Source organism: Hippocampus zosterae, chromosome 4 (assembly GCF_025434085.1).
Source record: "Hippocampus zosterae strain Florida chromosome 4, ASM2543408v3, whole genome shotgun sequence".
Classification (NCBI taxonomy): Eukaryota; Metazoa; Chordata; class Actinopteri; order Syngnathiformes; family Syngnathidae; genus Hippocampus; species Hippocampus zosterae.
In genome coordinates, this window is record NC_067454.1 from 16,488,118 (window position 1) to 16,512,980 (window position 24,863).

Here is a 24,863-nt window from a genome sequence, read left to right on the forward strand (position 1 = left end):
TTGTTTGGGAGGGGGGGGGGGGGGGGGTATCAGCTGGTTTTGATGTGAAGTGCATCCAAGCACAGGAGCATCTTGAAGGCTTCTTTTACGTGAATCAGAGGACAAGCCAAATAACAATGACAGAAATATATGTTTACGCGTTCTTATTACCTGTCAGACGAACCGCGTTGGATCAAGAAGTAAGAATTTATCATTACAGTTGAACTATCTCTTGAAATATGTGTGGTGGCTTGCACCATTGATTGATTTGATTTCAATAGTGGTTTAATAGACAAGCACGCCTTCTATCGTAGACGAATCTTTTTTACAGTACCATTTAAAGATCTTATCTTTCTTTGTATACACTGTATTTATGCTTCATTCTACTATTTGATGTTCTATATTCTTTTAATAATCAAGACCACATGATTTCCTCTGGCGAGATTAATTTAATCCCTTTTTTCCATTAGATATGTTCCACTTGCTGTCATTTTGTGTGTTAAAATCATCAATTAAAAAAATAAGTAGCTGTTCCTCTATTTGATTCCAGTTACAACATATGTAGAAATGTGACAGTCCATCAGTCTCTTAGATGTACAGGAATCCAGCCAATTGGCACAATGTCTGACAGCAATGATGGTAAGTAATTCAGAGACCTTATACACTATTATCCTTTTGGCAATGTATTATAGTTTTCAGAGGTTGGTCCTATATTTACTCTGTTATGTTGACTGAAGTAACTGTACTTTCCAAGTCACCTGACCGCACACAGAATCTCTCTGGCCCCACAAAAGAAACAAAGTTTTGCGTGACTACACTCTAAAAACATTTGAATAAAAAATAACTAATGTCGGGTTAAATTTGTCTGTGTTAAAAACAGGGACTGGACTGACCCACACTTGGGTCAATTTGAGCCAAAATATTGGGGTATTCAGTTTTGACCCGAGTTTTAGGGTACAATGAATATAACAAATTGGGTCCAGGCCTTCATGCTCTGATTAAAAAAATATACATCCAAAGTGACTCAGTACTTGAGAAGTTTTGTTCACCAAGTCCCGACTTTATTCTTAGTCACTCAATTGTTTGGACGACATGTTTTTATCTTTATTTGATTCATATTCTTAAGTAACAGTACTCTCAGTGGCGTTACATCAGGGCCAGCAAGGCCTTCTCTGCTGGCCTAAACATTCTCGGAAAAGTAAATTTAATAAACTCTTATTTTTACTCTTTACTCTTATTTAAATAAAATGTTGGCACTTCTACCCACCTATGATCTTTACATACTGTATGTATAAACTACATGTCTGAATGTTTAGTGTGGGAGTTTCCTGACAGTGGGATGAGGGACGAACTGGAGGATTCAAGTGACGCAAATGAATTCTCAGAACATGAACTCCTTGACATCATGTACAATTCATGTAACACTTCCAGCACAGGTGAGTTAACAAAGATGAGTACTGGAAAACACTCACAAAAAGTGTGTACCATTAGATCCATCTTGTCCATCTCCATCAGGAGAGGTGTCAGCATCGTGCATCATACAATACCTGCACAATGTGACGTCCCAGAGTCATCAGCAGGGCCATCTTACATCCTTACAGCAGCTACTGGACCCGGAATGTCAGGACCCCATGGTGAGCAGAGAAATGTTCCACCTCACTATGAAGGAGTGGATCGCCCAATGCAGTCAGGACAGGTACAAAGTATTTCTAAAGCATCACCTGCAACTATTAAAGACAGAAACATTTAGCAAATGCATTTTACATTCCGTCACTCAGTTTACGAATGCATTATACATCATGTACAGCAGGGGTGCTCAAACCTTTTGGATCGAAGATCTACTTTTCGATCAACTAACCTCCCAGGATCTACCCTTACCAGCACGCGCGCGCGCACACGCACTCCCTGATGAGAAACAGCCTGAAACTGAGGCATGCGACGCACTTTTGCTGCCTAGTAACTATCGTAGCTCACAGGTACCGTTTTAAAGTGCTTCCCTGGGCCCTCCTAGATTCCTATTCTTTGCTCGTGCCCTCGGTGAATTGTACACAAAGCAAACTCTGAATGAGAATAATGACGATAAAAGATAGAGCGCAACAGTTCTGATCACAAGCTGCAATTGCAGACTGCTGAGAGCTAACAACTTCCGTAATCACGCGCCACCGTAAATTCAAGATTTACCTGCTTTATTTTATTTTTAAATATTTTTTGGTGAAAATGAGACTGATAAGATGATTAGGGTGCAGTGTACATTAACATAAAAACATATATTATTAACATGTACAAAGACACACAAATGGTTCTTTTTTTTTTCTCCTCGACACTCCTCGGATCTACTTGGGACCCGTCTTAGATCTACCGGTAGATCAGGATCTACCTAATTGGCACTCCTGATGTACAGTATTTGGTTCCTGGTCTGGAATATAATTGGACAAAAGAATCTGACTTCTGGCCAAACTAATCAGAGGACAGAAAAATGTTGAGGTCATCAAGAGGCCAGCACACTGGCCCTGTGGGGAAAAATCTGAAATCTGAGTGATTAAAGAAACAATTCCATTCTTAATATACTTTCAAGTTACAACTGATCCTGAACACTTGGAGCAAATAAGCTTGACTGGTAACGCATATAGGCTGAAATTTTATTGGACAAAAAAAAAAAATCTAACATCTGCATAGACGCATTTGAAGCAATGCTGTCAGGAGAAATGCTACCAAATGAAAGGAATAGATTGTTGGTAATAAATGAATACAATTTTGTGGAGCCAATGTTGTTACTGATATAGCTCAGTGCTTCTGAGAAAACACTGCTGGGCCAACAGTGCTGTTTATGATTGATGAGACGATCAATGCATTTGGACACAAACGTCTCTGTAGATATTAAATTATGTTTGTGTTTGAGTTTTATCATTTTGCTCATAAGTGGGAAGTGAGTGTTTTGCATTGACTATGACTTGTAACTTGGAATTCTTTTTGCTGTTTAGAGGTGAGGTGAACATTAGTGGAGATGCATCTTATCCAGATGCGTCAGAACTGCCAGTTAATGGTGAGCCAACTTTATTATTTTTAATCAGATCTCTTAAATAGTTTTAATCTGACAAAATGGAATCAACCAAATGCTCTGTCAGGCTTTGAATTCTCAACTCCTACGACAAAGCCTACTCCCACCGACAGCCAACAGTGTGCCTGGTTAGTTTTGTTTCCTTCCGTGTCATGTGTTATTCTTATATTACCCACTAAACTGCTCATTTGGTTTAAGCAATGAAAAAGACCTGTCAGCAACAGTGTCCGAACTTAAGCAAGCTCACCGCAAGCTGAGCGAACAGAACAGCAGCCTGCTGAGGACGGTGGCTCATTGTGAAGACGTCAACCTGCAGCTCACCCTGGAGATCACTGAGCTGAGAGCAAAGCTGGCCAGGTAAAATATCTCCTTTGAGCGTATTAAACCCGCAACTTTATTATCTACGATGAAGGAAGTGTAATCTATCGTGCATGACAACACTCTACAGTACTGTTGATGCAGTTGCTGAGCTCCTTGGAAGATTTATGGTAGAGTTGAATATTCCTATTTATTTTGGCATGAGTAGTTCCCAGCGGTCAGCCGTTCGAGCCCGATCCATAACAGAGGAACTCGAGGAGACCCGTCGGGCTTTTAAAGAGGCCCAGGAGAGAGCCAGCCGGATGCAAGCTACTTGCACCAAGCTGGTACCTCTTAAAAACATAGAATGCTAACACAATAAAAGAAAAGTACATTGAGATTTTTTGGTCTATTACAGAGCAATGAGGTTGAATGCCTGAAGGTTCACATCAGGAGGCTTGAAGACAAGGTAATGCAGATGTTCTTATGGAAAGACGATGTTGCTAGAGTTACTTTTTCATGGCTTACCGGTACACTAATTTCACAGATATACCGGCATGATCCAAACAGAAATGAAGAACTGTTTTAATTTGTGTGAACCTCGCAAAATGTATCTCCTTTACAAAATGGTCATCTCTACAGAATGAAAAACTCTCCTTTGAAAAGACATGTTCAGAGGACGGCATCAACAAACTCCGCAAAGTCAATGCTGAGTTGAAGGTAGGAGCATGCCAGTCAAATTCAGGTTTCTGCACTCTGGTTTTGTTTAATTAGGAATTCAAATACCGACAGGCTGACCTCCAAGAAGTACTGGTCATGCTGACTCTGAAAGACAGAGAAATGACGAAGGTTGGTTTACTGATCAATAAAAGCATATTTTGTTTCATGTCTAAATCACGTTAGTGTTTGCTCCTGTGTAGAAAGACATTGTCATGGATAAGATGAAGAGCTCTCATGCGGAGAATCATAACCTCATCGAGGTTGGTTTTGACACTGTAATCAGGAGCAGGTCATTGTAAATATGATGCAGGGCTAATCATTTTCCATGGTGTCACGTCACAGGGCGTGCAGGCAGAGCTGATGAGGTTACATGAACATTCACATCAAGTTCTGTCCAGGTATTTCTGTCAAGCATTTGCTGGTCGATTGTAATACCCCCTAAATAGTGTATTATTGCTGCAACATTGCCATTGTCCCGCTTGCTCTCACCCTTCATATTTTGATGTTCTAACAGAACCAAAACAGTGGATGTAAAAATATATAAATAAATACCTAACACGCACCTGCAATTTAAATGGGGTTGTTAAATCGCAGGTGCGTGTTAGGTTAGATTTGAGAGAAACAATAATGATTTCAATGTTTTGTTTAGTTTTTTTTTTTTTGCACCACTAATGTGACCTATAACCTCTAGAATGCGATTGATTTTAAAAAAATTCCAGAGGGGAAGTGTAACTGAAATTCTGTGGTTGTTCAAGTGCTCACTGGGATGTGCCTCGGTCATGTTCAATGGATGTCAGCACACAACTGCCATCACTTAAAGTGCCTCTTAACCTCAAATAAAATTCAGCAATTCTAGTAGGCTTTATTTTTCCATTATTTCTTGCAGAGTTTAGGAGAAGATTTTAAAAATTCAAGTGAGTTATACAGTTTGTAGGTCACATTAGTGGTTGGAAAAAATGTGATATGATTTATTTATTTGTTAATATCTCAAAAACATGGACTTCAAACGGGTGTATAGACTTTTTGTATGTGCACCCCACTTCACTGCTAATAAGGTAATAGTTTGACTGCGGTTTATTTTCACCTGATAGCTATGACAGACTCTGCATCAGTCCTCAGACACTGTATGGTCGAGAGCCTCCAAACCTACGTTCTCTGCAAAGTGAGATGCAAGACTTGCAGCAGGTACAGTTAAAAACTGTCATCAGGTTGTCTTTTGCTGAAACAATTCTCAGTCGCATGTTGACTGTGTCTGTGTTCCTTTCCGCAGCAGAATCACAGAGCTGTGGATGAAAAAAGCCTCCCTCCTCTCCATACAGAATGCGAGGACATTCAGAGCATCATCCGCAGGATCAAATCGTCAGAAATTGCTCATCTTTGGCGCAATAAGCATCTAGAAAAGGTGGGTTCAAATTTCACAGAGACACCTATTCAATTCAAGAGCCCATCAATTGCTTTTGGAATGCTCAACATAGGTCTCCTCCTCTGTTGAGAGCCAGGAGAAGCCTTTTCCTGAGCACCAGCAGCAACAGGCAAGCATCAAGCAGCAGCTTGTCAATGTGTATGTGGACTTTTTGCCTTTCTTTTCTCCTGTTATGGTAAAAGAGCGGATTTAGTTGATGTTAGAATCCACTCTGAGCAGCTTCCTCCTGCTAATAAAATGTCTGCTTTCGACAGAATATTTATGGGCACCTCCCTTACACAACATCGTCGTCTGTATGTAAGACTGTATTGAGGCTAAGTGCAGTTTTAGTGGCCCTTTGGTGACTGAAGACATAACAGCGCGTGAAGGAGATATTTATAAAGCTGTGCTGGTGGTTTCAGGCTGCAGGACCTTGAGCTCCAGAAGTGTGTGAGGGAGGAGAAAGGGGAGAAGGTGGATGAGCGGTCGAAAGCCTGGGAGCAGGAGCAAAAACCAAATCAGACCGGCAAGTCAATACCGCAATCAAAGAAAGTGGCCATTGTGAAGTGGTGGAAAACCCTTAGCGTTGAAGGAGCTAAAGCCCGGACTGGCGAGACCAAGACCTTTCGGGAGCTCTCCGAGAGAGCTCGGCTCCATCAAGCAGAGCATACCATCACTGATATGAGGGAGCAGGTCTGCCACCTGCAAACTTCTCTTAAATATTTGACTGAGCAAAAAAGCAGGAGCAGAGTTGTTCTCGTACACAAGGAAACCAACACTGAGAGGGAGGATACAGACAGCGCTGAGAGCAAACGCGTGAAGGAGCAGAGGGATGCGTCGGTGGCCACTGGACCTGTTCACAGCCCAGGTGGAGGAGCCTCACAGCAGCGACAAGTCCAATTTACGGTGGCAGCAGACGCACTGCTCGGGGCCCTCAGAAGAACGGAGGCCATTGTCAAAAACGCACTGGAGTCGAGCAAACTCGTCAATGAGAGCGAGAAAAGGCTGAGCCGGGTGCGGGTGAGGATGGAGGGCATCACTCAGAGGGTGGAGGCCGCTCTGGGACGGACAGCTGATGCAGACTTGCAGCTGAATTCGCTCGAGGTCCGGATCGTGGAAAAAAATAATCAGGTTGGTTTGGAGGGGAGAGGAAAATTGTTGTGTTTTTCTGCAGTCCAAACGGAAGCTCAACATTAACACAGATTATCTCAATGTTCCCTTGATATATATGAACATACAATAATTAGTCAACTATAACGGAACAATATAAAGACAATTCGTATTGTCACAGTACCAAAAGACCGACTTGGATACTACACTTGCCGTACCTCGATTCCAATAATGAAATAATAACACGGCAAAAAACATAAAACAGCATTGAAGCTGTGGGACAATAGCTGAAGAAAACAAATTGAAATTATTTTTTATTTGTATTCATTTAAAACCTCATTAGCATACTAATTATGGTACTCTTAATAAAATAAAAAAGGCAAGGGAATGCAGTACTTTTTCTTACTATCTGCACACCAAGTAAGATTAGACACAATAACATGGCATGAATGCAAAATAATTTAGCAGCATTCATATTTCCTTTAAGACTATTTCAGTGTTTGATTTGATTTAAATTAACCATTATTTTGTCTAGAAAATACCAACAACAAAAACAAAATGGCCCGTTGTAGCCTCTAATTTTCAAAAAATGTTTTTCCACATTTTGTATAAATATATATAGTATTTTGATAGTGGCTTAGTACTCGACATTAGCAAACACAACCAAGATATTGGTCACTTTTGATTCACATTGTTTTCCCCACATGTATGTGCCTCTCAGACTGATGGTAGCATCTGCGGGAAAGCCTTTTTTTTATACAGCAGTTGTAATAAAACCTCATCACATTGTTAACTTGAATTTATGCAGTATGGATGTGCAGAAGCCAAGCTATTTTCCTGAACTTCTTATATGAAAAGCAATGTGACGTGGAAAGATTGAAAAGTGTTCCCTGTGCACTTTTGTGAGGCAGTCCTGTCCCGAGCTGTCAACTGGTCCTGACCACTTGACTGAGTGTGTTGCGCCAGAAAAAGAAAGAATGGAGACTCCCCCGCCTCCACCTCATGTAATCCCAGAAGCCAGTGAGTCTCCGCAGCTTCCCATCAATGGTATGATGGCTGCATCACACTAATATTGCTTCAGATGCAGATGAGTTAAAGTGGCTGCCCTTTTTTTTTTTATTAGTCACTCAAAGAGATGAAATCAGACGCGACAGGCAGTTATTCACATCGCACACAACGGCTGGCACCATAAGTAAGGAGTGAGATTATTTTCTTTGCGAGCACATGAAATCAATTACGAGCTATGGGTAAAATTGGAGGCGGTCTTATTTGTTTTTTATAATGGCAACCTACTGTCCAAGGGGAGGCTCAAGTATATTTAACTGTGTTGAACATCTCATGAGAATTGAATAGCCTTTATTAGCTCTTTATTTATTTACTTCAATTTAAAAACCACACGGTGGTAGACCGCACCAATGTATGCCACCACATGGCTGCTGTACATCTAATGCGATTGCACTGGACAATCACAAACAAATTACAGTCGCTGACTGACACCCGGATGTCTGGGGATTGACCGTCGCCCAAATACTAACTCGCTGCTACTAAAAAATTGTGACCAGCGATGGCCCTACACTGGTGCTTTAGGAGGGATGGGTTGGGGGAGAGATATTAGCCCACAGAAATCTGTGCAGCTCCAGTAAGACACTCCAGCATTTGATTTGACATTCTAATTTATAAATTATTCTCTCGCCCCCTTCCCTTGCTCATTGCTCATCAGCAGCTCTGCAAAATGCCATCTGGCAAGAATGTTTTTCTGTCCCCAACTGCAGGTCAGTTAGAAAAGCTTCATACTCATTCGTGGAACTCTGCACCAACAAAAGCTTAATTCAGCGGATGCTTCCGAGGGTGAAGAAGCTTTACTGACTTTAGGTTGTTTGAAAAGAGAACTTTCCCTGCCTTTGCACGCCAGCTCTAGGACTTTGAAGACCAGATCGTTTTGTTGCGCTTAGAGTCTAAGCTGTCAACTGCTGATGGCCACATATCTGTCTGAATCATACCTGAAACAAGATGAGGTGGGGTGACTGTAGATGCCATGCCTCAATAAGTCTTCTAGAACAAATAAGTCAGTCTTTTTTTTTTTTCATTTAACCTTTAATTAACCAGTATATGTCCCGTTGAGGTTAAAACCTCTTGTTAAAGGTAGTCTTTGCCAAGAGGCAGCAACAACAATGAAAAAAGGTTACATACTGAACACAGAATTTTACAAACATATGAAAAAAAGTGCATATTTAGGAATATGACTCAGAACATCAGTTTGAATTTCCTTTTTGTAACATATTCCATGAATAAGGAGCAGAGTAAACAAAAGCTCTTTTACCCAACTCCATACAGGCACAGAGAACCGAAAGCAACGAAGAGTTATGTGACACGAGAGGAGGATTCTGCATTTTTCACTGACTAAGCCACAAATCCAGCTTTCCCAATATCGCCTTATAAATAAAATTGTACCAGTGACTGGCTATTCAAGTGGCCAAGCTGGCCATCCTAGTCAAGAATATACATCGATGCATTTATTTCACTGCGCTCAAGAGTGGTCACTCCTTTCTCTTTCAGTAGCTGTTATATATAATACAGACATTTCTTTAATGTGGTACTCTTCAGTTCTCTGGCGCAACCAATCCATAAGAACAAGGTCGGAAAAACATATCATTCATCCATTTTCTGTTGTATACGCTTCTTGACATAGAGAAATAGGTGCCTCTGGACAAGAGGTGGGGGAACACACTGTACTGGTTGCCAATCAATCAGAGAGCACAAACAACCACTCACATCTCACCAACGGGCAAATTTAGTCTTCCACTGAGCTAATCTAAATATTTGTAGAACTTAGGAGGACTTAGTTTTGTGCTGTTTAGCTACAGGCTGGTGTCGGTGTAGGCAACCTGAGCAGATGATTCAATCATGTCTCTGGACTTGGTTGCCAGGTTGTTGTTGCCCCCAGTGATGAAGATGATGGAGTTACAGCTGTTCTACTTCGCTCTTGCCAACACCTGCCAGGACAGAACGCTCAATTTCTTTCCAGTCAAATCTTTGCTGTGTCAGTGTCTCTCTCTATCTATCTCTCTCTGTCTCTGTCTCTGTCTCTGTCTCTCTCTGTCTCTGTCTCTGTCTCTGTCTCTGTCTCTTCCTCTCTCCCTCTCTCTCTCTCTCTGTTGTCCTGTCACATTTGCATTGCATATGATTTCCTGTTAAATGCAAATCAAATGTTCTGTCTCTTTGGCCACCACAGGTGACACAGAACAAGACAGCTGCGACAAGGTGAGACATCTACTATTAATACAATATTATACGTTTGCATAGAGGCAGAACCCCACATACAGTGAATTTTAAATAGCGGTATGCGTCTTTACATGACATGCCTCTTCAATTATACAAGACTTCAAACAAAGTCAAACATTTGGACATTGTGCAGCTGCAGCTGAATGGAATACAGATTTTGCTCTTGAAATAAAAATGAGCTGACAAGCTTTCATAATCATGCTCCTCTTAACTCCATGTGATTAATCACAAATGTATTAGGGACAGTCACTCGAACATGAAAAACTTGTTCATGACCAGAGACGGCAGTCATACTACATTCGAAGCATTCAATTTGATTCCTCTTTTTTATTTTAAATTGCAATTTGCGGGGAATATCAGTTGTGTTCCGTGTGACTACTAACCTCCAACATGTGATAAAAAAAATAAAAATCAAACTCAGTATGGTTGCGAAAGAAAAAAGGACAGTTCTAAAACTTCACATAATTTGGTCCCCGCCTGACAGATTCTAATAGGTTAGAGAAGTAAATGCGGTTTCCTCTGAGCAGCTAGAGAACAACTTCGCTGACTTTACCCCCCCGCACCCTAGTCTGAAGTGGCTCAAAGAGGCATACAGCCCTTCTCCTTAAATGGTCAAAGCTCCCAGGAGTCAAAGAGAGGCTGTTGCTGAAAAAAGACAGGGAACCGAGGGGATGGGAGAAGGAAGCGGAGACCAAGAGGCAGGAGACGTTTTCTGAGAAAAGGCAGAGCGTGGTGATGGTTGGTGGAAAGTCGGCCTGAGTCGGGAGGTCTGGGAACTGGAGCTGGACACAGGTAACGCTCCCATCTGCCTGGACAGATTCTGATGGAGGGCTTCTGTTGTGGGGGTAAGGTGACGGAAGTCTCTCTGATGGTGGTTTATTTGAGATGTGTGCAGGATGAGAGGCAGGTTAACCTCCGCTGTGTCTTTTGGAAGGTCTTATTCTCTAGTATGACTTCTAACCGGAACTTGGAACTGTTTTAATGCAAGTGTCAACTGTGTTTGACTGTGCTGATCTACTGATGCATTTGAAAGTCAGCGGCTATAGTGACTACATATCTTTGTTCACTGGCTCTCACTCCTTTGGCTCGTTATGTCACATTGTGGTTCTCTAGCAGAGCACATCCTCTGTGGGCCCCGTGCTTGACTTCGCCACATTTTACACAAATGTGGCGAGAGGGGGGGGGGGGGGGGGGGAGGTGTCTGTCTTATGTAACATCAGGATGAGGGGAACAAAGGTGACAATTCTCGCGTCTCTGTTCTTTGCTTGCTAAAAGCACTGTGGGTGACCTTATTTCACAAGAAAACAAGACTGCATTTGGACTGTGTATGCAGAGAAATGTTTGTACTGTCCCCTTGTCCCACAGGAAATAATCAAAGCGCTCATATATCTCTGTCTCACGGTCATGTCTGCAGTGTGAAGCCTCCCTCATTCAGTGGTGGCTAAAATATGAAGTGGTTTATGTTTATGTCGTGTTTTTATCTACTTGGGAGGACAACTGCTATCCAAATACACAACAAACACAAAAACTGACTATCTGATGTCAAATGATTTGGAAGTTAAATCAGACATTCTTTGTAGAAGTAGCCTAAGGAAATGAGATTAAAATACCATTGCTGATTTATCACAGCCTTTTCCTTCTTTTGTTGCGCTACGTCTTTCTATCCTATCCTTTTTAGACCAGTGTTGCTGTTTTTTTGTTTTGTTTTGGGATTTTTTTCCCTTCAGAAACTTTCACTATTGCTCACTGCAAGGCCAACTTGTTTCCTCACCAGTGACTCACTTGGCTTTTTGTCCCAGCATGTTCCTGAAACATCCTGTTTGTGATGACAGGGACTGGCAAGACAACTTGCGCAGTGAAGCTGACTGAAGATTTGTCAAATGTACCTGAAAGAACCATGATTTTAATGTACTTGCCATCTGACAGAGACGTGCGTGTTATGAGGCAAAGGCAAATGGAACCTAATGCAAATATTCCTATACCAACTGAGGTGGAGTACATTGGCCTGGCACTGTGTAGGGATTTACATATATTTGTTTCAAAGAGGGAAGCGAATTCAAAAGAGGGTTTAAATTATCATTATTATCAAAACATGGAACTTGTCAGATCACCTCCATCTGTATTATTATACTACATTTTGTCATTAAGTCACAATACGCAATGTATTTACCCCAAACAACTGTTTAGAATTCCAAATTTTCAATGGACGCCTGTGTTGTTGTGTTGGTGCTAATGTGACCGTTGTGAGCAGTGGGAGACAAACAATTGTCATTAAAATTGATCATAAAATGTTTATTTCAAGACATTTTGTAAAATGTGAAATTTGGGCCCATTTTCATTGGATTGACTGTTTTATCTTAACCCTTTCGGGGATGGCAGTTGCTACAGTGGACACCTTAGCATGTTATCAGGTTACATAGTGCATGAAAGGGTTAAGGCCATGATTGCAGATTATGACCACTCCATCTGTAGTTACCACAGTGGATTAAATATAGACTAGCCCGGGAGCAGAATAAACCAATAACACCTTACAGTACTTTACAATAGTGATGCTAATATTTTGAATGAATACGGTATCACAGGACGTCCTTTCACTCGTTATGCTCTTTCCTATGGCAATAAATGTTTTTCCCCGAACAACCACTAAATTAATTGTTCTACTATACATATTATATATTATGTATTACATCAGGGCGGCCCGGTAGTCCAGTGGTTAGCACGTCGGCTTCACAGTGCAGAGGTACCAGGTTCGATTACAGCTCCGGCCTCCCTGTGTGGAGTTTGCATGTTCTCCCCGGGCCTGCGTGGGTTTTCTCCGGGTGCTCCGGTTTCCTCCCACATTCCAAAAATATGCATGGCAGGCTGATTGAACACTCTAAATTGTCCCTAGGTGTGAGTGTGAGTGCGAATGGTTGTTCGTCTCTGTGTGCCCTGCGATTGGCTGGCAACCGATTCAGGGTGTCCCCCGCCTACTGCCCGAGACAGCTGGGATAGGCTCCAGCACCCCCCGCGACCCTAGTGAGGATCAAGCGGTTAGGAAAATGAATGAATGAATGAATGTATTACATCATATATTCTGTATTATGATATAAAATCATTACTTTTTCTAAACCGTTCCTGATTTTACCCCCTCAAAAAAATGATAACACAGCTGTCGTTATGTAATCCCCCCCCCCCCCCCCCGCCCCCTCTGTTACTGAATGTGTGATTTTCACACAGGATGTACGTATTAAATTGTGTATGTAAAAGCCCCTGTGTTTATTTTACAATGTCCCTCTGAAACTCATTGCCACAGCCAGCCTGTGGGAGTCACTCATATAAACCCATATACTTCTATGATTATTCTTTTTATTTTTCGAGAAGGAGGCAGCTCCACTGACGCTTGATGAATTCAACGTTTACAAGGGTACACTGTATTCATTTTGATTTAGCCTTAAGTCTGTTCACAGGCAAGTCTTTCGTATCTAATCAATTTAGTAACTGTTGCATGAAGGCCATTTCAGGATTTCTTTTGAAAGAAGTGTTTTTGTATCATCCTGAGCTGTGATTTCGCACACTGACGAGTCGATGTGACACTCACAGTTCTCCTGCACATAATGCAGACGCTGCACAACCTGTAGCCTGACAACATAATAAGCTGTCCACTGTAGTAACCACTGTCCCTGAAAGGGTTAAACTACTGTATTGATTATGGCGTAATTATTGTATCATTGGCAAAGTATTGCCTGAATATCATAAAGCAAATTAATACGCCGACCCTTTACTCAAATGGTTGTCACAATCTTTCAAAACGATAAAAATGGTGACAACCATATGAATGGCCAGTCATGTGATATGATGAGGCTATATTATTAGGGTTCTCACTTGAAGCCTCTTAGGCCTTTTGTCCCTGTAGCATTCAATATGCTGTATTGTATAGTGCAACTTTTCTGGATTTATTTTTAACGGAACCCTGCAAAAGCATGGCCCGCCTGTCAAGGAATGGGTGGCTTGACATAAAGAGAGAAAGGAAATGGAGGATTTTGGAGACAGAGACTCTCCTCGCTTTGCTTTCCAGCCACAACCAAATAAAATAAAAATGGGAGACCTTTTCAATTTTTTTTTCAGGTCGCAGAAGAGGCGAAGGACTTTCTGCAGGCATCTATCCAGCATAACACCAAGGAGTCCAGCAAACACTCCACTGCTGAGGGCATCTTTTTTTTCCCCCTCACCCGCTCCCGGCCCTGTCAACTCCCTGCCATGCCCACACTGCCCGAGGAAGAAGAGGACTCCCCCGAAGATCTGGACAGTTCATCAAGCTCGCCCAGTACGGTGAGTATACAACACAGTGCCTTTCTATCGAGATGCACGTATTAGGCCATGTGAGTCATTAAAAGCTCCTCAAAAGTAGTCATATTGGCCATGGTGAGGAATCACTCTCAGTGTTCCCACTTCAGGCTTCCTCCTCCAAAGAAAGTATGCTTTTGGGACTTTTTAAGCATCGACGAATCCCTTGTAGAGAAAATCCTTGTGTCCTCCTTGTTATAAGTGATGGAGGTGGTAATGCGTAGGCCTGTGTTTGTTTTGTTTCTTGCCAACGAAACTGAAAAATATTAAATCTTCACATATTCCAACAGGACAGAAAGAGGTCATTGTTTATATATTAAATGCAAGCCCCGTTATTCACTTCTTGAGATGTTAGTCAATTGTCAGTTTTTTAGGTACAGCACACACCATTTTCTTCCCTGCGATTTTTGCTTTGACTTGATTTTTGCTGTTAATACTGTTATTATGCTGTTATGTACAGACTCTGGCCTAATCTCCATCCTCATCCTCCTTGACCTGAGTGCAGTCTTCGACACAATCTCTCACCCCATCCTCCTCAATAGACTCTCTACCATAGGCATCACCAACAACCCTCTACGTTGGTTCCACTCATATCTCACTGGCCGCTCTCAGTTCATTCAACTTGATTCTTTTACTTCACAATCCCTCCCCGTTTCTTCTGGTGTTACCCAGGGTTCTCTCCTCGGTCCGCTCCTCTTCATTGTCTACCTCCTTCCGCTCGGAAACATTTTCTGCAAATTTGGCTTACACTTTCACTGCTTTGCGGATGACACGCAGCTCTATCTCTCCAGCAAACCCGACGCTTCTCTCCCACCCTCATCCCTCTCTCACTGTCTCTCAGAAATCAAATCTTGGTTCACCCATAATTTCCTCAAGCTAAACGGCAATAAAACTGAACTCCTACTCGTCGGTACCAAATCCACTCTAAACAAAGCCGACAGTTTCTCCCTCACAATTGATAATGCCACTATATCTCCTTCCCCCCAGGTGAAGAGTCTGGGTGTCATCCTTGACAGTTCACTATCCTTTCACTCCCACATCAATAACATTACCCGGTCCGCTCATTTCCACCTTCGCAATATAAACCGCCTCCGTCCCTCACTCACTCCGCACACCACCGCTATCCTTGTTCACAGTCTCATCACTTCCCGTATTGACTACTGCAACTCACTCCTCTTCGGTGTCCATCAAAAATTCCTTCATAAACTTCAACTTGTTCAGAATTCAGCAGCCCGGATCATCACGAGAACCTTCCATCATATCACCCCCATCCTCCGACAGCTCCACCGGCTTCCTGTCAAACTTAGAATCAACTTCAAATTACTTCTCTATACATTCAAAGCCATCCATAACCTTGTGCCCCCCTATCTGTCAGATCTTCTTCAAATCTCCATTCCCTCTCGCTCACTCAGGTCCTCATCCTCCCTCCACCTTTTTCTACCCTCTGCCCGCCTCAGTACAATGGGGTGCAGAGCCTTCAGTCGCTCTGCCCCCAAACTCTGGAACTCACTTCCTCCCAACATTCGTAATATTGACTCTCTTTCCTTATTCAAAACCCAGCTCAAAACCCACCTATTCAGACTCGCCTACCCGCCTTGAATCTTTCTTAATTTATTTATTATTTTATCTGTGTTTTACTATTGGTCTTGGCTGTACAGTGTCCTTGAGTGTTATGAAAGGCGCTTACAAATGTGATATATTGTTATTATTATTATTTCGTGAAAGATGGAATGGATTAATGGCATTTCCATGCATTTCAATGGGGTAAGATGATTTGAGTGTGGTCACGGAATGAAACATCACAAGACACAACCGTCTTAAATTTAAGTTACAAATCATAAAATTCGAAAGAATAACGATTATACTGCCTTGTAGATTAACTACATTGTACACATTGTTTTAACACAAACTATAGACACAATTAGACACAACTAGAAATTACTCCACAATCTAATCTAATCATCAGGGCTCTTTCTCATGAGTAAATACATCTACTAGTCTGCGAGTGACTTTTCTGCAATCCATCACTATCATTTTTTTCATTCAAATCCAAAATGTAGGAATGAATTGCTCCTTGCATCTATAATGCTGGCATCCATGAAACAGAATATTTATGACCCTAACTAAAACGAACAAAACTGCAACACATCAGGTCTCACGTTGCAAAGATTTTGGACACGCAGCACTAATTTTCTCATCCACACAATTCTTTTCACAGATTTATTCATGCAAAATGCCAAAATGTATAAATGGCACTATTATTTTACCTTTCACTGCCCGTGAGTAGAATTCTCCACATTACCAAAATATTGTTTTGTTTTTTTTTTGTCATTGTGATGGTAATGTTCTTCCATAGCCCCTTAATTAATGTCATAGTCATTTGAGCGATTGCAAATTCTGTATGTTTTTCATACACCCTGGATGACTTCCTCACAATGAGCTTTTTTATTTTTTCTCAAATGTTGTCTATGTGGTGTTTTTTTGCACAGTGTGCACCTGCTGATAGCGGCGCTGGTATCATGACTGGCCCAACTATGGTCTACCCACAGCAGGCCTCCATTGTCCAGCAAGATGGACGTCCTCTCGAGCAGGCCAAGTGAGCACAGTCAAAATCTGGTTCCATTGTATTACTCTGTCACTTAAAGTGTGAATGTGAGTGTGAAAGTTTGACTGCCTCTGCAAGTGACCTGTGATTGACTTAATAATTTGTGTGCTATGTCGTAGGCCACACAGCCCAAGAGCTCGTCTGGCCAGAAACTCCTCTGCAGGATCCATCACCACAGTTGGTAGATAAAATGCGCACACACACACACATATCAACACCTGCTCTTTTGAAGCAAAATACTGGTGGTTAGATAGATAGAGCGGTGTGATCATTTTAATGGGTATAGTTATTCCCATTAAAATAAGTCCATAGATATTGGACAGTGACGGCTTTTTATAATTTTATTTTTATATGTTGTTACCACAAGGGATCTGAAATACGGACATTCTACAGAACATCTCAATTTTCAGTGGTTCAGAAGTGACATAAACTGGAAACATAACCACAAATATGACTACTTTGAATAAAAAAAAAACAGTGTGAATTCTTCTGGACTTAGCTGAATGCATGGATTTGTTAGACAGCGCAGGTCATGTGATCGACCTGGTCAAGGACAAACTGCCGGAGATGCAGCTCTCAGAAGAGGATCGCCAGAGGAATCTGGAGCTGTTGGAACAAGCCAAAAAGGTCAGCGATCGCTTCCTGATGCGACGGGGCCGCCGTTCTACCAGCAGCCTTTCTGACTCAACCACAGGTGACACAATCCATTGGTGATTGACTCTGTGTTCAATTCTATTCCATCCAATGTGTTCATTGTAAAATGTTATGTGCTGTCAGCTCCATGGGGCCTTGAACTTGTATTTTGTGAGGAGCATTATGTAGAAATTATTGAAATTACTATTGTGAAATTCTCTGAAACCAGGGATTTTCGAATACTTATATTTACTTTTCAAGATGCAGTTTTAATAGTGCAATTAATGCTTGAAATCCTTAAGACAAAATTACAATATAATTGAGTGACATTTCTGTTATCAGTTTTTTACTTTTCTTCGTTCAGTTGTGGGAGTGCCAGAGGTGACTTGCACTCCACAGTCGATCAGTCAGGTAAATAGTAATTTTTCCTCTCTTTCCCTCGCTCCAATTCACCCTAAAGTTGTCTCTTCATTTTATCTGTGTTTCGAAGGTAGGTCAACACATACTGTACTGTATACCTTGCTGCTTGTAAAGTCATTGTCTATGTTGCCCTCTACTATAGCATCTGGACGTTGCCTCAGTGAGGGGACAAAAGGATGTGGAGGTCAGGTTTCCTTTTATTCACTCTATCGCTCAAACCAAACATAGGGGTGCCTTGAGATACACGCGACTCAGTTTACAGGTTTTTGAAGATGCCAGACATCGTTCAGCAGATTTTTTTTGCATTGACTTGCGAGCAAAAAGTTTAGATACAAACACTATATGGTGGCAATGAATTAAACTCAACTCACGTCACAACTCAACACAATTTGCCAGATACTGAACAATTTTTCAAAAGAGAGGCTTCAAGCAGTTTCATGTCTCTCCCAATTGATGTTTCCTGTCAAACTACACTAAAATAAAGATAATTGCACTTTGTACATTTTGTATAGTTCTCCATGGACTCTGTTTGCCTTTTTTTGTGAAATAGTTTTTGGGAAATTATGTCTCCTCCCCTTTAGTGCTTCTCCTGCTTGATATGGGTCCACAATAGCTTGCCCTCCACCACAACCATACATGTTCTTATATGACATTATAACACAAATGCTGCAGCAACACAGGCACGCAGACAATGGAACAATGCACAGAGGCATCTATTTGTTAATAAATGACAAACTGGCTAATTATTTACATTCTGTTAAGTTACATTATTACTGTATGTTTTCTACAATACAAAAATACACTAGAAAAAAAAATAGGGGGCTGGGTGAAACGGCAAGGCAGCATGATATTACACTTCAGAAATGAAGTCAAGTCGAAGAGGGTTGAAACTGTGTTTTGTGAAGTTCTCTCAGTTAAGCATTTACGCACACCAATGGTCCTTGAATTCACGAAAATGTCATTGGCCTCCCCAGAGCGTCCGACTTGCAGTGGATTGGAAGCCCACAGAGAAGAGGAAAGTGTCTTCTGGGACCCTAACGCCCCGTTTTACCATTCCGAAGGAGAACTGTGAATCCAAAAGTCCTCCGGGAGCCAATAAAAGTGAGGATGGAGGACGGAATTCCAACCAAACCCCGGCTACAGGAGTCGCCAAGCCCGTCCCTCGACCGCCAACACAACAGGCGCCCTGTACAGCAGAAATAAAGACCATTGGTGCCTTTCCACCGCTAATGAGGGCTGTTTCCTGGGATGCCATCGGGGGCATTAACTCCAGAAATGGAGCAGAAGACACAAGCTCAGACAAAGCTCGGGATGGCATTTTTAAATCGCCGGGGCTCAAAGAGCTTCCTGCACCCAAACTGTCCAAATTCAGAGAGGTAAAAGATCGCTCTTGGGACTTCATGTACTGCAATTTTTCCCCCCCCACATTTACCAGTAAATGCATTAAATTTGCATGTCTGTGTGACACATACACAGGAGCACAAGTTGATGCGTAACCAAACCATTGTCGGCTCCAAGTTACCAGACTTGAGTGAAGCTGCTGAACAGGAAAAAGGTGAAAAGTACTTTCATAACGGAATTTTTCTGAGGGTGTGCACTTCCTCAATATCTGGGAAAATCTGATGATGATGATAATAGTGTTTTCCTTTGTTGGTCAGATGTTCTTTTCAGGTTTCCTAAGCAGATGATGTGATTGTTTAGACGCACAGAGTACCTGTGGCAGAAGAAAATGATCGTGGTAGTGTACAAATGGGAGGTCAATTTCTGATCATCAGAGTAAAATCTAAAAAAAATTACCCACTAGGGCTGATGGTTGCAGTCCAATCAATTTCTGTGGGTAAAACAGTACAGTTTTGCTCTCAAGCTGTGAAGTCATGAGTGTCAAGGGTACAAGTCTGAGTTTTTGAATTGAAAGGAGGAGTTTCATTTCGGCAGTTACTCTCGAACAGTAACAACGTCCGGGTATTTGCCAACATCGTGTGGCATCTGGAGTTAATGACAAATTTCATGCAGATTTTCCCTATTTGTGCAGGACTTATTCCATATAATGTACCTAAATTGCGAAAGCGGTGAGGTTCACTGTTGTCATAGCACGCAGTTGTGAACTAGTTACACATTTGCTTAACCTTTAACATGTGAGGACAAATAATGTGTTAGTACATGGAACTTAAGATGGCTCTCAAGGATATACCATAAATCTAATCCAATTTACCGTATTTTCTGCCTTCTAAGGTACACCAAAAAGCATTCCATTTTTTCCCCAAAAAACTTTTGGTGTGCCTTATAACCTGATGCACCTTAAATATGGATCAATATTGTGATTTCTTGGACGTAGTCTTTTAAATGTTGTGGAGGGCTGGGCCAAAAGTTAGAAATAGAAATAGAAATAGAAAATAAAGAAGATAGCACAATGTCTTTGTATGCCAGTAATAAGGCAGAAGGCGGGTGACACCCAGAATCGGTTGCCAGCCAATCGCAGGGCATACAGAAACGAACAACCATTCGCACTCACGCTCACACCTAGGGACAATTTGGAGTGTTCAATCAGCCTGCCACGCATGTTTTTGGAATGTGGTGCTAACCACTGGACTACCGGGCCGCCTACTTTTTATCAGTGTGCTAAATTATCGTACATGTGAAACCAAAGTGTGTATGAGAACAAGTATGGACCTCAAACTGTATTTCAAGGATATCAAATACATTTTTGTACGCAGGACCTGCTTCCTCTCCAAACTCAGCACCGAGCAGCGAGGAGACCAAGTCGGACGCCATGCCAAACATCTCCGATATCATGCTGAGAAAACTCAAACTTCATCGCGGCCTTCCCGGCTGGTGCGTGTCTCAAAGCAACAGCTGCTCAATTGGATGTTTTTAATGTGCCTTTACCTGCATCTGTACTCCTTACCAAACCACCTGTTGTCTTTTATTTCATTCCAGTCCACCTCCACTCACTGAAAAAGAAGTTGAGGTTTGTCATCTTTCCATCTTTGCAACATAATTCACCTGAAAAGAGCGACGCAGAATTTGAAATATGTTTTTACAGAGGGTCAGCCACAAATTGACAATTTTCCATCATGAATAAGTCATGCTAGCCATCTAACAAGACATGAGACCATCCACGTTTGACAGCTGAGACTACAGTTTTTGGAAGCATATCATTTCCTGGCTTGCCTCGCCAAAAGACACCGAAGCAGAGTTGGAAAATTGCCAGCTGGCAAGAAGTTTTTCTGTCCCAGACTGTATTTCGGTGCCTGTTTGAGAAGCTTCTTGTCTGTCATACTGTCATTCAACACAAAGCCGCACACTGGAACTCATCATGAACAATTGCTCTATTCAGAGAGTAATTAAGTTTTACCCTTACCGATTTCAGGTTGCTCAGCATCCTAATCCTCCACTTGAAGCCTTTGAACTGAGATAGCGTGTGTGTTTGAGTGATTTTAACACCTCTCAACCTGGCACTCAACTGCAATCGAGGAGTGCACGGTGACAATTTTGAAACCCTGCTCCAAAGTCAATTAATGAACAACGAGTAAGGGAATTTTTACTAAACCCTAATAATGTTCAAATAATAACTGCAAAGCCTTGGTTGTCAAATGCTGATCGCCTCACATCTCTCAGAATGAATGATGAAATAAAAAAAGGAAATGTGACGCGACTGTTGGGTCACCCTGTACAAATCGAAAGCTTCAAATTTTTATTTCAGAGTAATTGCCCTTCCACAGTAGTTTTGCTTGTAAATGTTTCAAGAGTCCATTATTACTACTTTGATGCTCTCAAACAGTCGTTTAAGCACGAGTCTACATTGGGTCATAAAATGCAGATTTCTTTTGCCAGATGCATCCCACAACTGACAAAACCGCGTTTTGTTACCATAGTAGTGAGTTACAGTCACAATCACAGCTGCTCGGATGTTGCGGCGTCACATTTTGTCAACAGGAAAGTGATTTTGTGGTCACGATCGGCCAAAAGCGACTCGGGTGATTTCCTGTGGAGAAGATGCAAAATATGAGTGACGTTCTCTGGCTCGGGCAGTGGCCCGTCTGGTCGGTCCCGCTGGGCTGTTTGTGCATCAGAACAGTCGAAGGTCATATGTTTCCTCCCAACCCTGTCTATAGTGTGTTGGACAATGTGCAGCTTGGCTTTGATGTCTTCACAGCACAAGGTGAAAAGTCAGAATCAAAGCGGGTCCCCCTGGTTGCTTGCCTGCCATGCGATAACGTGACCATTTAATGCACACAGGCAACAATAACACGCAATATGGCTTTTACCGTGGAACACTTCCTTTGCTCTCCGCCTACTCAGTGTTTTATGGGGAATATGTGCTCGATAAATGTCTGTGCCTTCCTCCCGCCAGAATGCATTCGTCCAGCTGTCTTTGGCCTTTCGTAATGACAACTACACCCTTGAGACGCGCCTCAAACAGGCAGAGAGGGAAAGGAACCTGACAGAGGAAGATACACAGAAAGAACTCGAAGAATTCAAGGTTGCGCTAAAGGTTTGTCCTTGAAAAAAGCAATGCATCAAAATAGTGTTTCCCACCATTAATATTAATATTGTCAAGTTAGTAATCCTGATTTAAAAGGTGAGGTAACTGGTTGAGTGACCATAAATACTTTGTACAGCTCTCAAGTTTATTTTTCAGAGGTCTGTAATTCATTTGAGTGTTAATTTTTCCTGATGCCTTTTTACTTTATTTCCCTATATTTAAAATCATATACCGACTTTTCCCTCGTTTGTGATGAGTTACTGGAAGTGTCGTGTATAATTGACTGAAGTACAAGAGTTGAGTACTTCTGCTTCAACTATTTTTTACACACGCATTTAAAATTGTATTTACATACAGTGTGCGAGTACATTTTACTGTACACAATTTTGCGGAACTGTTTTGTTCATTTGTTTTTTATGGTTTTTTTTCAACTTTCAGATGACTTCCCCACAGTGGCAGAATCTGGAGCAACGTGAGGCCTACCAGCGGCTCATTGATACGCTGGCAGTGCTGCACCGGTTGGCTACTCGCCTCTCGAGCAGATCCGAGATAGTTGGAGCGGTTCGACAAGTACTGTCACATTAACCTTTGTCTACTGTACACTCACTGCTCACAACATTAGGTACACCTAATATGAAAGCTGACTCCAAAAATCTACCTCAGATTGTTTGACATACAGCAGAGTGCTGCATGACAGCAAACTGGATTCAAATTAATTTAACAAAGCATTGTTAAATTAATACTCGGCATTATTATCTTTATAAAGGCAGACAAGTATTTCCATGCACAATATTCATACATCAACACGTGTCTTCGCAAGTTTGCTTTTGCCAAAACATATACAACTGTACTTTTATTTTAGCACGCCGCTGTCAAATCGACAGAAGCTAGATCTGAGGTGGGTAAAAATTGACCTTTGCCCCTAAAATGATTTCCAATTTTCCACAGGAGAAACGCATGAGCAAGGCTACTGAGGTTATGATGCAATATGTTGAAAACCTCAAGAGGACTTATGAGAAAGACCACGCTGAGCTGACGGAGTTTAAAAAGCTTGCCAACCAAAATTCCAATCGCTGCTATGGAGGCTCCGTAGAAACTGGAGGTCAGACAGAGGAATCCATAGCAAGTTAAATTTGTCCACTTTAGAGTCTATCACATTTTATTCAATGGAAATTCCAAAATGTAATATATAGCGCTTCCAAATATAACGCTGAATGTTTCGTCATCTAGATGATGGAGTTTCTCGGGCTTCAAGATCCATGTCGCTCACTCTCGGAAAGGTGGGCAACAATCTCAGTACATATTTCTCATCCTTTTTTTATTGTGTGTACTTAACATGAACAAGCTGATATCATCTCTCACGAAGGCATTGCCCAGACGCAGAGTGAGTGTTGCTGTGGTGCCCAAGTTTAACCTCCTGAACATCCCGGGTCAGATGCCGCCCACCACCGCCGCCCCCAATGTGCCAACAGCTTCCATGCCTGGTGCAGCTCTTCCTGCCTTAGTGAGTCTTTCCTTTCCTGCGCTCATCCAAATGGGACTCATCATACTATTTGCTTTGCCAGCGAGGACATAGCAAAATACTTTCCTTTTCGTGGTTGTTAGTTTCTTGGAAAAACGATGATCAGTTCAAGTTACGGGTAGAATATGGTTTCTTTCAAATATTTTGAGTGTGTGATAGTGAGATCATGAAACAACTGGCGCTTAAAAAAAATACTTCCACAAGCCTCAGACATGACAGGACAAAGAACATTTAAATTGTGATCACAAAACAGGAAGAACATTGCACAAAATAAACCTTAAGACGTGATGTCCCTTACCTACCCGTTTCTGTTCCCAGAAAATGTGTGCTTGATTTGCTTATGCAACTGTGGTTTAACGATACTATAGCTAATTCATGGCCACAAGTTAATAATTTGGGATATCTGTCATGTGTGTTGCTCTGGACAGTTCAACAACAAAGAAACAAAATTACCGCTTGTGTCAGAAAACGATTGATCACAGTTCTATAATGTTGTCTTCACATTACCTATATGTAAATTAAAAATCTGGAAAATGTAAGGCACAATCCTTTGATCTCTCAAGTCCATTAAAAAAAAACACAATTAGCCTAATTGCGCAATTTTTGCAGAGCAATACGTAAAGAAGAAAAATATTTTTCGCAGGCATGGTGATATTTTATTATTGTATTATTGATGGTAAGTTAAAAAAGACTTGGGCAATTATACTATTAGGCTAACAATATATCACTCAAGGTCTTTATATTATCCCATGGTAACTTCGAAGAGATGATACCCAACCTTACAGAGAAAGGACGGGGAAATTCAACAGACAAAATCAGACAGACACACACTTGGCGGCATGAATCCAAAACAACACACACAATCACTTTTGTGTTTTTTATTAGCCCTTCTGAGTCCTCCCACTGAAAAACCACTGGCTTAAACATTGCTGTTTATTTTGATGGATGAACATCTGCATTGGCCGTCGAGAAATTTGAAATTGTGTCAAATTGAGATTACAGGATGTTTTAACAATTTTATGA

At 41.6% G+C, this 24,863-nt stretch overlaps 1 protein-coding gene and 1 long non-coding RNA gene across 5 annotated transcripts in view; one reads left to right on the forward strand and one right to left on the reverse strand.

Annotated features, from left to right (window-relative positions):
* The first annotated feature begins 36 nt into the window (after positions 1 to 36).
* Positions 37 to 24,863, forward strand: part of mrvi1 (murine retrovirus integration site 1 homolog) — a 30,933-nt gene continuing 6,106 nt past the window's right edge. The window contains exons 1-35 of one of the 4 annotated variants that reach the window (XM_052063582.1): positions 37 to 179; positions 530 to 618; positions 1,296 to 1,415; positions 1,495 to 1,675; positions 2,961 to 3,022; positions 3,105 to 3,165; positions 3,236 to 3,394; positions 3,564 to 3,681; positions 3,753 to 3,803; positions 3,977 to 4,054; positions 4,127 to 4,183; positions 4,255 to 4,314; positions 4,397 to 4,452; positions 5,146 to 5,239; positions 5,325 to 5,456; positions 5,530 to 5,615; positions 5,879 to 6,587; positions 7,478 to 7,613; positions 7,690 to 7,758; positions 9,799 to 9,827; positions 13,956 to 14,159; positions 16,664 to 16,770; positions 16,899 to 16,960; positions 17,300 to 17,473; positions 17,777 to 17,823; positions 17,975 to 18,016; positions 18,807 to 19,208; positions 19,309 to 19,387; positions 20,547 to 20,664; positions 20,770 to 20,800; positions 22,187 to 22,327; positions 22,757 to 22,888; positions 23,267 to 23,420; positions 23,549 to 23,598; positions 23,685 to 23,822. In XM_052063582.1, the coding sequence (XP_051919542.1) occupies positions 130 to 179; positions 530 to 618; positions 1,296 to 1,415; positions 1,495 to 1,675; positions 2,961 to 3,022; positions 3,105 to 3,165; positions 3,236 to 3,394; positions 3,564 to 3,681; positions 3,753 to 3,803; positions 3,977 to 4,054; positions 4,127 to 4,183; positions 4,255 to 4,314; positions 4,397 to 4,452; positions 5,146 to 5,239; positions 5,325 to 5,456; positions 5,530 to 5,615; positions 5,879 to 6,587; positions 7,478 to 7,613; positions 7,690 to 7,758; positions 9,799 to 9,827; positions 13,956 to 14,159; positions 16,664 to 16,770; positions 16,899 to 16,960; positions 17,300 to 17,473; positions 17,777 to 17,823; positions 17,975 to 18,016; positions 18,807 to 19,208; positions 19,309 to 19,387; positions 20,547 to 20,664; positions 20,770 to 20,800; positions 22,187 to 22,327; positions 22,757 to 22,888; positions 23,267 to 23,420; positions 23,549 to 23,598; positions 23,685 to 23,822 (4,278 nt within the window). In that variant the 5' untranslated portion in view covers positions 37 to 129. The remainder of the gene's footprint in view (positions 180 to 529; positions 619 to 1,295; positions 1,416 to 1,494; positions 1,676 to 2,960; positions 3,023 to 3,104; positions 3,166 to 3,235; positions 3,395 to 3,563; positions 3,682 to 3,752; positions 3,804 to 3,976; positions 4,055 to 4,126; positions 4,184 to 4,254; positions 4,315 to 4,396; positions 4,453 to 5,145; positions 5,240 to 5,324; positions 5,457 to 5,529; positions 5,616 to 5,878; positions 6,588 to 7,477; positions 7,614 to 7,689; positions 7,759 to 9,798; positions 9,828 to 13,955; positions 14,160 to 16,663; positions 16,771 to 16,898; positions 16,961 to 17,299; positions 17,474 to 17,776; positions 17,824 to 17,974; positions 18,017 to 18,806; positions 19,209 to 19,308; positions 19,388 to 20,546; positions 20,665 to 20,769; positions 20,801 to 22,186; positions 22,328 to 22,756; positions 22,889 to 23,266; positions 23,421 to 23,548; positions 23,599 to 23,684; positions 23,823 to 24,863) is intronic. The other 3 variants (XM_052063584.1, XM_052063583.1, XM_052063586.1) reach the window with 3 other exon arrangements.
* Positions 1,782 to 24,863, reverse strand: part of LOC127599620 (uncharacterized) — a 115,673-nt gene continuing 92,591 nt past the window's right edge. Inside the window, exon 2 of the long non-coding RNA XR_007962153.1 lies at positions 1,782 to 2,122. This is a non-coding gene — a long non-coding RNA (uncharacterized LOC127599620). The remainder of the gene's footprint in view (positions 2,123 to 24,863) is intronic.